The following is a 16,322-nucleotide window of genomic DNA, read 5'->3' on the forward strand; positions in this document are numbered from 1 at the left end:
ATGAGTGGACAAGGTGATCCACTGTGGCGACCCCTAACCGGGAAAAAGCTGAAAGAAGAAGTTGTGGTGTTAATATATTCCAGGAAAGCATTCAATATCTCTCTAGGTCCTTTCCACAATATAAACATGTCATCCAAATAACGCATGTATGTCTTACAAAATTGAAAATATTCAGATGTCTTTAAATATTGTTTTTCCCACTCAAGCATGACAATATTGGCATATAGGCCCCCAAAAGCAGAGTCCATTGCCACTCCCTCTTTCTGAAGGAAATATTGTCCTTTGAATAATATGAAGTTGTTCCTTAATATTAAATCCAGCATCTGTTCAAAAAGATTAACCCTATCCTGTGTATGGTGGTTTTAAAAAGTGGTCTGCCTCCTCTACACTATTTTTTGTGGATTTATAAGTCCATACGTAAGTCATCTAGTGATGCTGCCAAATGGAGTTTGGTAACTTCACATTCTTGCATTGATTATTCTTCCCTGAAAATAATTTGTTCTAAAATATCCTCTAAATCCGTCTTTGACACAAATTCTTTTTATTTTTTATCAACACAACACTCTTGAGAAGGCCTGACAGCCTTCAAATCATTATCACTGCTTACAACTCCTTCCTTCAAAGGCTTACCTGCATTTGGATAACAGGTCTACCTTCCCAACATAAGCACTGCAGCACTGGCAGTCTGCACATGATTTGTATCTTCTAACATAGAAGATTTACTTTTTTTGAACTGAAACCAGCTCATCGCTACTCATGAAACACTCTGTTTCTTCTCCCAGTTTCACTGAGCTGCCACTGTGCCCAGACCGAAAGCAAGGTGTGTCGCTTCAACAAAATTCCCCTGAACAACAAATGCAAGAGTAGGGGAAGTTCTTCAATGCCCTGGCCAAATTTTCTGTAGTAGAAATATTACTTCAGCTATCCCTTGAAAAAAGGTTACTAGCCTAGTGGGATAACTAACTAAATAAATAAAAATAAATCAATTTACACAGAGTAGAAAATATCAAAATGGTGTTATAACAGTCAAGTTTCTTAAAGGGAGGTACACCTCTCAATTATCCAGATTTTCACAGAATGTCCAGATTTTCTCAGTTGAAAACTCTGCAAACTAGCAGTAAGGAACAATTATTTCAATTACGAGTCTTTTTCATAACGAACAAACATTTTACTATATCTATCTATATATATATATATATATATATATATATATATATATATATATATATATATATATATATATATATATGTTTGTGTGTGTGTGTGTGTACAGTGTTGGACATCTTTACATTTGGTTGATACATTTTAGTCACCTTACATGTGTACATACTTAAATGTGTTTGGATGCATATGTCTGACCCTGTTTGGTTTACATTCTGGATGTTTTCAAGGCTAACATCAGAAATCATTTTATTGTGCAGTGGTTAGCAAAATATTAGCCACAAAAAATTATTTGCAATAATCCTTTACAATTTTGTTACTTCTGATATCAACCTGTAGAGACAGTTTGTATAATATCATATTATATACAGTGCAATCTGTGGAAAAAAAAGATTTCCTGTACCACTTTTCTGCTGAATTTTATATGACTGACCACCTGAATGAGAAATCAGGCAGTGACTTTTCACTAAAAAGCATTCTTTACCCACACCAATAGTGAGTTTCCATGAAGAATGTCGTGTTTCCAGTGTGTGGAACAGATTCACGTGTATTTTGGTAGCCTTAAGAGTTGCAGCTAAACAGACATGACATGAACAAAACAAAAACTTAAGTCTACTAAAGTACACAGTCATCACAATGTCCTTTTGATAGTCCATCACAGAAGACAAAAATGTTAAGGAAACAGGCTTTTAAAAAGCTGCTGTATTTAACAGAATATGTACTCCACCTCAATGTAACTACACAAACAGCTCGCACACAGAACCACTGGATTTGATCTTCTATAGAGACAACAACTGCACCTGAACAAGGAACTGAGTAAAAGCAAAAAGTATAAAAAAATCTCATAAAACTTTTTATACATAATGCTGTTGTATATGAAAACCACAAAACAGAACTACAAACAAGAACAACCAGCCAGTGAATCCACCAATATTTTATTAAAATAAGCTCAACTCTAACGTCTCGGCTCTCCACACAAGCCTTCAAGGAGTAAAAGCATATTAAAAAAACTTGCCTCATATAGTATACTCAATTAAACAATTAATTAAACAATTAAATCAGAAATTTCCAATTAAGCTCTTTATTAAGACCATATGGATACAAAGTGTTACATTTCAAAATATATAAAGACTCCTTAGTCAGAAGCCGTTTTTTTAAAATACATTCATCAAATACTGTCACTTTAATTTTCTCTAATACAGTACCCTGTAGACCTTCACTGTTGCTATTATGGAAACATTCAAAATGAGTAGCTATAGAACTTTCTTGTTTCCTATTATTAATATCTCTTATATGTTCAAGCATTCTAACCTTAAAAGCCCTTTTAGTTTCTCCAATATAAAACAAATTACATGGGCATTTAAGTGCATATATAATTCCTTCTGTATTGCACGTAAAACTGTACAATGTGTCAAATGGAATATGGTTGATATAATTAAATTTGTCTATTACATATCTGCAAGCCTTGCATTTTTTACAAGAAGAAGTATCCAATGGAAGTATATTTGAATTAATTCTAACATCCGGGGGACAAAACTTTCCTTTAACAATAAAATTATGTGTGTTTCTACCTCTTCTATAGGAAATGCCTAACTTAGCATTTAACCAAGAAGAAACATTTTTCAAGGAACACAAATAGTTCCAAAAATATTTTATTACTTGGGAAATTTCAAAACTGTAACACCCAAATGTAGAAACAAAATAAATAGATTCAGAGGGTTCTGTTTGAGCCATATTATGTGAAGCCATGATATATGAATTATTGTATGTGTTATTTACAACAAAGACAGAACATAACTTCTTCCAGCTTCTTTCTATTAAGTTCTTATCATAACCCCTTTTCTCAAACATGTCCACAGTTACTTGTAATTCTCTTTTTAGATCTCCAATATTATTACACAATCTAGATGCCCTAAGCATTTCACCATAGGGAAGTGCTTCTAAGGTATGAGTTGGATGACCACTATCCCTATCTACAAACTGTGTACCCTGATCAAACTTTCTATGGACAGTAGTATGTAAAGCTGTCCCATTCACAATACTTAATTGTGCATCCAAAAAAGGAATGCATTTTCCTACCAGTAGTCCATCAAATTGTAAATGAAATCTTTTAAGATGTAAAGATTGAACAAATTGTTCAACCATATCATCCCCACCCTGGGCAATAAAAATCAAATCATCAATATAACGGAAATATTTAACAACATGCTGACAGAAAAATGTACTTTTATAAATGTATTCTAGTTCAAAAAGTCCCATACTAAGATTAGCATACATGGGGACAAAAGCAGCCCCCATGGCTGTACCCTGTTTCTGTCTAAAAAGAGTATTATTAAACTCAAAAAAATTATTAGTAAGTCAGAAATGGTTAAGGTCTACAATATATTCTGTAACTGGAGAAATTCCAAGAAAAAAGTCGAACTGCCTCAAGACCAAAGGCATGACCTATCCTAGTATATAAGCTCTTAACATCTATTGTAAAAAAATATTATAATGCTGTTGTATGACTGTAATGAGTGTTTCCATGGCTATAGGCACCACTCAGGTTTACCTATGGATAGTGTTATTTACCCACTCGGGCTTAATACCTGTATGTAGACCACACAGTCTATGAATAAACCCACTCTGTAGATTGATGAAAAGGTACACAACTAGCAAGTGCACATAGAAATGTTTCATAATGCAGCCTACAGTACATACATAGAAGCCAGTCTCATGCAAGGACAAAGGACTCTTCTCCTGAATACAGTGCAGCTGGGTTCATTTAGAGTTATACAACAGACAAATATTCTATTGAAATGGGGACGGAATATAAATGGGAGTTTGTGCATGCTGTGTGCTCTAACATCCCTGCAAGTCATGTATCAGGAAACAATTAACCTAGATTGTAGGGCTTATTAAAAATGCAACAGTGCAGTACAACTTCTTCTGGGGTTCAACCTACAACATTTTCCCACTGAGGAAAACTAAAAAGACAGCAGGCTATAGTTATACCCCTGCAGCTTTGAGGCTAGAATGGAGGGAAGAAAAAGTAAATCGTAACTGCAGATGTGTACAAAACATGCAAATGTAAAAAAATGACTAGCAATCACACAGCAGTTATGTTTTTCTACAAAGTAACAGCACAGTATCAACAATACAAACAGACTTATTTCAAGCTATATCATTTTATGTCATAACTGGGCGGTGCAGTGGAGCAGCAGTTAGCATTGTCGCCACACAGCAAGAGGTTCTCCACTTCAAGTCTTGGTTGGTGTGCTCTCTGTGTGGAGTCTGTATGTCCTCCATGTATTCCTGTGGGTTTCCTCCGGGTGCTACAGTTTTATCCCACATTCCAAAGAAATGTATCTGGACCATTTCTCCCCAGGCCTCCACTGAAAATGGGCTTTGTCCCAGTTGGACTTTCACAGTTAACTAAATAAATAAATAGAATGCCTGCAGTTTTCAGACACTGCTAAGTATCATTTCAGAAAATGGCACAGTATACCACCTCAAGAAAACTGTTTAATGGTGGTCTGTGGATATAATATTTATAGACAGTGTGCAATCTCAAAACAGAAAAATTAACAGGAAAGACCCACAGCTCATAGGGTTCTTTATGCTAACTCTTCTGCCATTAAAGAAATAGAGTACGTGTCCTTATTTTCATCCACTCTGTTTTCCTCTGTCCTGGCAGACGTGAGGCAGTTGCAAAGCAGTGTCTTCACTCTATCTTCCAGCATGTCTTTACCAGTTTTTGTGTCTCTGACTCTGGCAATCACATTACAATCAGGGTGGTCAAATAAGTCCTTTATATTGCTGTTGTTTGGAGAGTTATTCATTAGTGCTACCACCAAACGGGAATCTAGGAAACACAAAGAAAACACATGTTAATAAATGCAAAGCAGAAATGCAAGATATTTAATGAATTTCTGTAGCAGGAGTAATGCAAGTTATAAAGCTAGTCAATGCATTTATGAAGAAGTAGGAGGAAGAACAAAGATACTTCTACCGCCCTTCTACACAACATTTCTCATCATAGGTTCATAGGTTCATAGGTAGGTACTAGGCTATTGGCCCTAGGGCCTATATAAGCCTGGCCAAAAATGTACCCTGGCTTTCACCACCCAAGAAAATTATTTTCCTGTGCCCCTGTCGAGCAGAGCCACAGAAGTGATCCCCCGGGGTGAATTTCCTGGGTCTATATTATAACATCAAATTTTATAAAGTTCGAATGTTATAATATCGAACCAGTAATGTCGAATGCTGAAAACAGCGAAGGTGCAGGACACTGAATTCTTTCCCAGGGAAAGAATTCGGTGGGCCGTTGCTGTGGCTTCGCTGCTTTCAACGTTTGATATGTTGGAACGTTATGGGTCAGGTTCAGGTAAGGGTGCGATTGCGTGTAGGTTAGGGGGCGGGTTAGGTGAGTTAGAATTAGGGAGCGGGTCAGGTAAGTGTGCGGTTGTGTGGACGTTAGGGTTAGAGTGCGGGTCAGGTAAGTGTGCAATTGTGTGTAGGTTAGGGTTAGGGGACGGGTTAGGTGAGTTAGGGTTAGGGCGCTGGTTAGGTGAGTGTGCGGTTGTGTGTAGGTTAGGGTTAGGGGGTAGGATAGGTGAGTTAGGGTTAGGGCGCGGGTAAGATGAGTGAGCGATAGTGATGGACCTTAGAGTTAGGGTTGGGTTAAGGTAAGTGGATAGCTAGTAGTGTATATAAAGTTTAGTTTAGGTTTAGGTGTAGGATTTTAATGTGTGTGGATTGCTGTTTTTTTGTGTGTATTTGTGTTGTGTGTATGTTTCTTGGAGTAGTGATTTTTTTTCCCTGGGAAAAAAAATGCTATTCTGACTGCTCGATGTTTGCAGATTTCGGTGTTTAGGGTTCGATACTATAACATTCGATGTTTATGAACTTCGATGTTATAATATAGACCCGAATTTCCTATCTCCCATCCAAGCATCAAGATTTTTCTTGAAGAGTGCTAATGAGTAGCTCTGCTTGACATAGATAGGTAGTCCGTTCCAGAGTATGGGAAGTCTCAGGGACAGGAATCTATCCCTCCAGCATGTTATGTTTATTGTGGTGACAAGGTTTAGGTCCCTAGAGCATGTAGCTCGGAGGGATTGGGATTTCTTTAAGTTGAGCATGTCCAACAGCTCTGGGTTTGACATAGCTTTGTATGTTAGGCAGAGATCGTCTGAGTAGGTGATATGCAACGGAGTAAAGCTAGAGTTTTTTGAGGCGGTCTGCATAGGGCATCTGTTTGAGGCCGGTAATCCTCTTTGTGAGGTTTTTCTGTGGCCTTTCCAGTTGTTGTAGATGTCTTGTGAGGTACATACCAAAAGGGGCGTTGTACTCTATAATGGATCTAATGAGTGATGAGTAGAGGGGAACAATGACCTATTTTTTTCTGGATGAGAAACCTTTTGTGATGAGGTGAGCCATGTAGAAGGATTTCCTGATCACTGTGGCAATGTGATTATCAAAGGAGAGACTACTGTCCACCTGTGTCCCAAGGTCTCTTATCACATTTTCAGCATTAAGTAGACTATCAGCTATGTGGTAGTTCATGGATACAGAGTTTTTACCAAAAGGGATGACAATACACTTTTTGGCATTGAGCTTCAGGCCATGGCTTTGACACCAGGCATCTGTCTCAGTGAGGCCCTTTTGTAGTATGTCCACATTGTTAGGAGTTTCGATTATGGCTCCTAGTTTGCAGTCATCTGCAAACTTTGTTAGCCAAAGACCTTCTGTGTTAGCCTGTACTTCAGAAAAGTAGATACCAAACAGGAGAGGACCCAGGACTGAACCCTATGGTACTCCACACGTCACTGGTCTGAAGTCGGATTTGGAGTCTGCTACTTTCACAGTGTGGGTTCTTTCTGTAAGCCAGTTGGCAACCCATCTTGTGACATAGGGATTTATACCTAGTTTAGTGAGCTTATCTATAATTCCAGAGTGGGGGGAAAGTGTCAAAAGCCTTGGCGAGATCTAGATAAGCTGTGTGAACCACCTTACCCTCATCTATCGCTTTGGTGACTGCTTCAAAGAAGTCAATCAGGTTTAGGAGACATGATCTGCCTTTTACAAATCTGAACTGGGTAGGGTCCAGAGTTTGGAGATTACCAATGTCTTTGTTTATGAGTTCTATGATGATACGTTCCATGGCCTTGCAGACCAGGCTCGTCAGGCTAATGGGGGTGGTAGTTCCCGGGGTCCGTTGTGGCTCCCCCTTTGTGGAGTGGGATAACCATCGCGGTGCACCATTCAGTGGGCACAAAGCCTGAGGTGAGGCTATGACTGAACATGGTACTTAGGTAGGGTGTCAGTTCATTCTGTAGTTCATGTAGAACGCAGCCTGGGATATTGTCAGGTCCCATGGATGCTGTGTTCTTGGCTTTGGAGAGTGTGTTTTTTTACCTGTGCAGCCATGATTACAGGAACTTTGCATTCTTCCAGTATAGAGATGGGCCCTCTAGGTGGTGAGAGGGGGGGTAAAGTTAGCACTGAACCTATCTGCCAGGATGTTGGCAATATCAGTTGGTTCTGTATATTTAGTGCCATTGTGCTGTAATTCAGAGCAGATCTGAGTGTTGCCATTGAGATTCTTGAAAGAGCTACAGAATGTTTTGTGGTTCTTTAGAATCAGTGGCAATTTGGTTTTTGTAACTAGCTTTGGATGCTTTTATGAGGGATCTCAACTTTTTACTGAGATTGACCAGGGAGTTCCTCCACTCATGGGATTTTACTCTTTTTTTGCAACAGTTTCTTTCTTCTGTTGTAGAGTTTGTTTATGGCAGAGGACCACCAGATTGGCTTCCTTTTTTGGAGGATAGCATCTTGGTTCTCTTAGGGATAGCATGATCCATGCACTCATGTAAGTGTTTATAAAGTTCATTTGTGTAGGATTCAGCAGTCATGCCTCTATTTTCCATCTGCATGGGTGTCATGAAGTTTGCCACTTCTGTCTTAAGAAGTGTGAAGTTGGCTTTGGAGAAGTTTTTTACTGTGGTTTCCCTAATTGGGGGTGGAGGCGGGATGTGGATGTCTAGGGTGATTAGCTTGTGGTCAGATCTGACCAATGAGAAATTGACCTCTGGTGTGGAACACTGGTTGCCCATGGTGGTAACGACCAGGTCTAGGATATTGCTGCCCCTGGTGGGGGTGTGAATAAGTTGATCCAAGGCGTTGGAATTTATGAATTCCAGAAAACCTTAAGCAAAATAGTTGGTACATGAGTAGTTTTCCCAGTTAATGGTGGGGTAGTTGAAATCGCCCATTATTAGGGTGTTAGGTTGTACCCTATTACTTTCCAGTATATCAAGAAATGAGGAGTGGGAATCCTGGGGCATGGCGGGGGGTCTGTAGCAAGCTACAATTTGGATTGTGGTCTTGCCCAGAGTTAGTTGCACTTGGATAATCTCGGATGCATTATGCTGTGCAACTAGCCTGGAGGTGTGGATATCCTTAATGACTATGGACATACCTCCACCTTTAGTGCTTCATTCCGGGTTAGGTGGCCGAAAGGTGTGGTATGAATTATAGCCTGGTAATGCAGGGGTGCTCTCTGGGGCTTTGAACCAGGTCTCTGTCACTGCACAGATGTCGATGTTCTCCATTTAAGTGAGAAGTCCCAGCAGCTCAGCTGCCATGAGATTTGCATATGCCCAGTGATCTCTAATCCAAACAAGTGGTAACTCAAATTAAGGACTAATCCAGTTTAACCAGAAGTCTAATCTCTGTTGTCAGTTTATAGGTACTCCTGAGATGTGTTATAAATATATGAACATGTCAGTGGAGCAAGACCCATGGCCTTTTCATCATCCAAAGAGATGCATAGGCAACCCCTAGTCAGTTATCCCTTTTTTATTTCATTAATTTAACTAGGTAAGTGAACTGTTACAAATGTCACCTTTCAATCACAATCAAAAACATAAACTGAAATATTACAAAAGTAAAATAAAGAGATTAAACACAGAATAAATACTACAGGCAGTTTGAGAAAAGCAAATGTATATCAGGAAAAGTAACATATGAAACAGAATTATGAGTCAAAAGTACATAGCTTTTAATCATTGCAATCAAAAATATAACTATAAAATATATAAAAAACAAAAACAAATTCATAAAAGTAAAATATAAGTGATCAGTCAAAGAAAAAAAGGAAATATTGGCAATTAAATTAAATTTAATTAATTAAATTAAAGAAAGAAAAAACAACCTGGAAAAAACAGTCTCCAATGTGTAAAACCTTCAACATCTCTGGTTTGCCTTGGGTTTTGTTGTTGCTTATGTTTTTTTTTTTTTTTTGTGTGGTCTTTTTGCTTGTTGCTTTGTTACTTACAAAATTAAATATCAAATTATAGACATTTGTTCTGTGGTTTGGTTTACTTTTTATGTTTGTTATAAAATTTTAATAAAATGTATTTGTTAAAAAAAAGAATCTTTGCATTCTGCATTGACATATTTAATGTGCATAGGAAAGATAATTGAGTAATAAACAGTGAAGAAGATGGGAAGTTATGAAAGTCAGAGGCATTATGAAAAGTCAACAGAGAGAGATGCAGATCCTTGGGTCACAAACAGAAGAAACTTTTCTGATAGAAGAAATCCGAAGATAGAAAATATTAGTGTTTTCTGTGAAATCAAGATGAATGTAAAGATCTGTTACATTCTACAAAAACAAAAACATCTACTATTGAAGAGCTATAATTTGAATCTGGACAAAGATCAGAAATGACATGTAAGTGATTCGTAGCTGGATTCCATCTGGAAATATTGTGATATTCTCCACATAGATAGAGTTAAATGATGTACAGGTCCTGTTTGGCCACATTTGGTGGAAGGGATGACAAGCAGACCATACTATAACTGCGGACTAAAGATCCCTTCTAAGTAATGTACCATCTTGCTAAAGGAGAAAGCAGATTAAACACAAGAAAGTTATCTTTAACAAAGGTGGCCTATTATTTATGGAGGTTGTCAGGATAACAAGAAAAGATAAATAAGGGGTCACGCCAACCCCCAGATGTTTAGATGAAAAGTTTAACAGACACAGAATTCATATTAAAGGTAGGAATAGATGTTGGTTGATGCACCAAAAGCGTTGGCTTTCTTAAGGCTATTAAGTTGCTGCTTGTTTTGTATTCACATGGTCATGCCTGATTAGATTAGATTAGATTAGATTAGATTAGATTAGATTAGATTAGATTAGATTAGATTAGATTAGATTAGAGTTGTTTTGTAATAAGATATTTTTTTTTCCATTTCCATTTCCACAGGATAAGCATGTTATTGTTTAAATCATGCCTTTTATTAGAGGCATACATATAGCAAAGGAAGGATGGGAAAAACAAGGGACTTTATGGTCAAACAAAGATATAAGTGACATACCCAGAGAACTAGATTAAGGAACTGTTGCTAAACATTCTTTGAAGAGAGAATGTGAGCCATTGTCAAACCTTTAACAAAGTCTGTCAAGATATCATTTGTAAAATTTCACAGATCACTTTTGGTAAACAGACTTAGGGAAAAAGAACATAATTTAGGTCTACTACAGGTAGTTCTAAAGCCATATTCAACATTAGATAGAGAGCCATATGCATTCAGGTGGTTGACTGGGATCTCTGCATTACAATCAAATCCTATAAAATCATCCAACTATTGATCATACAGAATTCATTGAAAGTCCTTAACTATGACAGTATACATGACTGGAAAAAAATTGAGAACCTGGATCAAGAGCTTGGAAAGCCTTGGCCCCTAGTTGGACATTCCATGTTATTGGTAAACCCTCAGGTAGGAAACCTCTTGCCCATGTAGTAAAGCAAATACCCCCATAGTAAAACACCACAGTCCAAAGTGACTGTACTGAGACAAAGTCTCAGTTAAATAAGAGACTTGGCCTCAGTTAAATAAATAATTAAATGTCAATCATAATACCAAATGGTACCATGGGTAATATAATCCTGAAAACATTTACCATTCAGAGCAAACCTCAAACTGGTTACCTTATGTTGTAGAGGTAATGGAGAGCAACACTATTCTAATGAGCAGCTGGTGGGACATTGCCAACATTATACACTTCAGCCTTTCTGCCACTCACATAGAAGGGTGCAGTCTTACATGTTGCATTCTGTGTCTTGATGTTTTTTCAGATATCGTATAGAGTTGCCATTTAGGACTTTCGAAGAACTCTATATGATCAATAGTTTGATGATTTTACAGGATGCAATTATAATGTAGGATGCTGGTTAACTAGCTTTTCAAAAGTAGAAAGTTTCAGCAATTTGACAGGGGAGACAGCAGGAACATAGGACAATGATGAGAAATATCTGCCGAATCTTCAACAGTGCCGAGGGTAATAATTGGGATTTGTTTTCACACCTCTAGGAAAGTGAATATATAAAACATCTGAAAATACAGAAAAGGAAGGGAAAGATGGAGAAATTGCATGCCTTTATAAAATGCATGGAGGAATACTCATAATCAATAGTTTAGATTATGACAGAGCATTGAAACTTTTGTTGGCAGATATTAACACATATCGTAAGATAACAACAATAGAAGTAAAAAAATACCATATCCACAGTATATAATGAACTTATGGATAGTCTGGCATGTAGATATATTACAAAAGAACTGTATGAATATTTTTTTCATTGAGACACCTGTCATTCCTATTTTTAAAGGATATCCTAAGGTACACAAATCAACTGTTCATCCACCATATGGACCGATAGTATTGGGCAATGGTTGGTTGACTGAACCTATTTCCATTTACTTGGAAAAATATTACATCCTTTGTTACTTAATATACAGACTGTATTGTTAGATACAGAGTTTTTTTTGACATCATTATATAGAGATATGGAGATGCAGCCACTTAAACAAAATGTGATTTTTGTTACGCTAGACGTTTTCTCTCTATTTACTTGCATATCCAATGACGCTGGGATAGAATATATGAGAGAATTTCTGGGTTGACACAGTAGTTTTAGTAGGAATGATATTAATACACAATGTATGTTGATGGAGTTAGTTCTGTTAAATAATATTTTTATGCATGATGGAGTTATTTATCACCAACAAGCTGGGGTGTTATGGGTACTACATGTGCCAACACTTATGCCAACATAGTGATGGCACACTGGGAGGAATCCTTGGCACATACAAATGAACAGTATGCTAGATATATATTGAGTTACTATCATTTTGTGGATGATATTTTTTTCATATGGAGAGGTTTAGAATCCGACCTTATAGAATATGTAGAATATTTACAAGGAACTACATCCTTCCTAAAATTTATTTTACATAAATCAACTGTTGAAATAGATTTTTTAGATGTTAAACTTATGTTGGTTGATAGGCAATTATTAACTGTGCATTTTAAGAAGAAATGTAAGAAAAATAATTTACTTGAAAGAAGCAGTATGCATCCCCAATATATTTTTAAAAGTATACTAAAAGGACAAACTTTACGGATATCCAGGTTAACTAATGATGATACCATTTTATTCTAAACAAGAACAAGAGATACAGGCTTTATTCATGCAAAGAGGGTATAGTATAGGTTTATGCCAAGAAACCATTGAGAGTGTTGGAGAACAAAGGCAGGGAATCAGACAACCATATTTTTCACATGGATCCATTCAAACAAAGAAAAATAAGAGAAATTTTGATTATAATAAATGTAGGGTATGTATTCCCTACACCTCAGACAATAAAGTAATTATGGATATTTTATATAGAAATTGGCATATTCTGACTTTTAATGAGAAGGTGAAGGATGTGGTAGGTAAAAAACCTACAGTTACATATAAGTATATGAGATCACTTAAAATACGTTTTATGTGACAAAACAGGAACACCAATGGAAAAGGTTAGGCAGAGTAGAATAGGTACATATAGTTGCAGTAGGTGTAATTATTGCAGCTACATCCATGCAAACCAAGTTTTTGTTCATCCTGAGACATTGAGAGAATTTAAGTTCTCATGCTCTGCCAGTTGTAGTACAAGTAACGTTGTTTATTTGGCCCGTTGGATACAGTGCCCTAAGTTTTATGTAGGGAAAACTAATCGGCAGATAAAAGATAGAATTAGAGAGCACTTGTATTATACACAAATAGAAGATACAAGAAGTGCACTAGCCAAATACACTATACAGGCAGGAAAGAAACATATGTTTCAGTTTACTGTGATGCAAATTATACATCCAGATACAAGGATGAGAGACATCAAGAATAATACAGAAAAGCTGTACAAAAATGGATAATACGGCTACAAGCCGATAAAAGTTATGGGTTGAATGATTCTATTAGTCTGAAACCTTTTCTTAAAGATAGGAAGCTGATACACTAATTTCTTGTTGATTATATATTAAAAGGGAAAACATATATTTTTCATAATTTTTTATTACATATTTAAAATAGCAGGAAGAGAGGAGGAAAGTTAGGAATGGGGCAGTGAGGGTAAGAAGTTTGAATGTTGGCAGTGTGACTGGTATAGGAAGAGAGCTAGCTGATATGATGGAGAGAATGAAGGTTGATATATTGTGCGTGCAAGGGACCAGATGGAAGGGAAGTAAGGCCAGGTGTTTAGGAAATGGGTTCAAATTGTTCTATCATGGTGTGGATGGCAGGAGAAATGGGGTAGGGGTTATACTAAAGGAACAATATGCCAAGAGTGTTTTAGACGTGAAGAGAGTGTCTGACACAGTGATGTTTATGAAGATCGAAGTTGATGGTGTAATGATGAATGTTGTTAGTGCATATGCTCCACAAGTTGGGTGTGCGATGGATGAGAAAGAGAAATTTTGGAGTGAGTTGGATGAAGTTGTGGTGAGTGTACCCAAGGGTGAGAGACTAGTGATTGGAGCGGACTTTAATGGGCATGTTGGTGAAGTGAACAGAGGGGATGAGGAAGTGATGGGTAGGTATGGTGTTAAGGAGAGGAATGCAGAAGGTCAGATGATTGTGGATTTTGCGAAAAGGATGGACATGGCTGTGGTGAATACGTATTTTAAGAAGATGGAGGAGCATAGGGTGACGGTGTTTTAGACGTGAAGAGAGTGTCTGACAGAGTGATGTTTATGAAGCTCGAAGTTGATGGTGTAATGATGAATGTTGTTAGTGCATATGCTCCACAAGTTGGGTGTGCGATGGATGAGAAAGAGAAATTTTGGAGTGAGTTGGATGAAGTTGTGGTGAGTGTACCCAAGGGTGAGAGACTAGTGATTGGAGCGGACTTTAATGGGCATGTTGGCGAAGTGAACAGAGGGGATGAGGAAGTGATGGGTAGGTATGGTGTTAAGGAGAGGAATGCAGAAGGTCATATGATTGTGGATTTTGCGAAAAGGATGGACATGGATGTGGTGAATACGTATTTTAAGAAGATGGATGCGCATAGGGTGATGTACAAGAGTGGAGGAAGATGCACGCAGGTGGATTATATCCTATGTAGGAGGGCCAGTCTGAAGGAGATTGGAGAGTGTAAAGTGGTGGCAGGGGAAAGTGTAGTTAAGCTGCATAGAATGATGGTCTGTAGGATGGCGTTGGTTATCAAGAAGAGGAGGAGGAGTGTGAAAGCAGTGCCAAGGATTAAATGGTGGAAGTTAAAAAAGGGTGATTGTGAAGTGGAGTTTAGGGAAGAGTTAAGACAGGCACTGGGAGGCAGTGGAGAGTTACCGAATAGCTGGGTAACTACAGCAGAACTAGTAAGGGAGACTGCTAGAAAGGTGCTTGGTGTGACATCTGGACAGAGGAAGGAGGACAAGGAGACCTGGTGGTGGAATGAGGAAGTACAGGAGAGTATACAGAGGAAGAGGCTGGCGAAGAAGAAGTGGGATTGTCAAAGAGATGAAGAAAGTAGACATGAGTATAAGGAGATGAGGCGCATGGCAAAGAGAGAGGTGGCGAAAGCTAAGGATAAGGCATATGGAGAGTTGTATGAGAGATTGGACACTAAAGAGGGAGAAAAGGACCTGTACCGATTGGCTAGACAGAGGGACAGAGCTGGGAAAGATGTGCAGCAAGTAATGGTGATAAAGGATAGTGAGGGAAAGGTACTCACAAGAGAGGAGAGTATGTTGAGGAGATGGAAAGAGTACTTTGAAGGGCTGATGAATGAAGAGAATGAGAGAGAGAGAAGGTTGGATGATGTGGGGATAGTGAATCAGGAAGTGAAACAGATTAGCAAGGAGGAAGTAAGGACAGCTATGAAGAGGATGAAGAATGGAAAGGCTGTTAGCCCAGATGACATCCCAATGGAGGCATGGAGGTGCTTAGGAGAAATGGCAGTGGAATTTTTAACTAGATTGTTTAATGAAATTTTGGAAAGTCAGAGGATGCCTGAGGAGTGGAGAAAAAGTGTTTTGGTACCTATCTTTAAGAATAAGGGTGATGTGCAGAGCTGCAGTAACTACAGAGGGATAAAATTGATCAGTCACAGCTTGAAGTTATGGGAAAGAGTAGTAGAAGCTAGGTTAAGAAGGGAGGTGATGATTAGCGATCAGCAGTATGGTTTCATGCCAGGCAAGAGCACTACAGATGCAATGTTTGCTCTGAGAGTGTTATTGGAGAAATACAGAGAAGGTCAGAAGGAGTTGCATTGTGTCTTTGGAGACTTGGAGAAAGCATATGACAGGGTGCCTAGAGAAGAGTTGTGGTATTGTATGAGGAAGTCGGGAGTGGCAGAGAAGTATGTAACAGTGGTACAGGATATGTACGAGGGTAGTGTGACAGTGGTGAGGACTGCAGTGGGAGAGACAGATCCATTTAAGGTGGAAGTGGGATTACATCAAAGATCAGCTCTGAGTCCTTTCTTATTTGCAGTGGTGATGGACAGGTTGACAGATGAGATCAGACAGGAGGCCCCGTGGACTATGATGTTTGCAGATGACATTGTGACCTGTAGTGAGAGTAGGAATCAGGTTGAGGAGACTCTGGAGAGGTGGAGATATGCTCTAGAGAGCAGAGGAATGAAGGTCAGCAGGGCTAAGACAGAATATATGTGTGTAAATGTGAGGGAGGGTAGAGGAATGGTGAGGATGCAAGGAGTAGAGTTGGTAAAGGTGGACGAGTTTAAGTACTTGGGATCAACAGTTCAGAGTAATGGGGAATGTGGAAGAGAGGTGAAGAAGAGAGTACAGGCAGGGTGGAATGGGTGGAGAAGAGTGTCAG

General features: G+C 38.3%; 1 protein-coding gene across 1 annotated transcript in view; it reads right to left on the reverse strand.

The window, feature by feature from the left end:
• Nucleotides 1–2,077: 2,077 nt before the first annotated feature.
• Nucleotides 2,078–16,322, reverse strand: part of LOC122815437 (programmed cell death 1 ligand 1-like) — a 183,939-nt gene continuing 169,694 nt past the window's right edge. Inside the window, exon 9 of the mRNA XM_044087925.1 lies at nt 2,078–5,005. Coding sequence (XP_043943860.1) covers nt 4,758–5,005 — 248 coding nt within the window. The 3' untranslated portion in view covers nt 2,078–4,757. The remainder of the gene's footprint in view (nt 5,006–16,322) is intronic.

This window comes from Protopterus annectens, chromosome 11.part0 (genome assembly GCF_019279795.1).
Source record: "Protopterus annectens isolate FY-2018-M chromosome 11.part0, PAN1.0, whole genome shotgun sequence".
Classification (NCBI taxonomy): Eukaryota; Metazoa; Chordata; order Ceratodontiformes; family Protopteridae; genus Protopterus; species Protopterus annectens.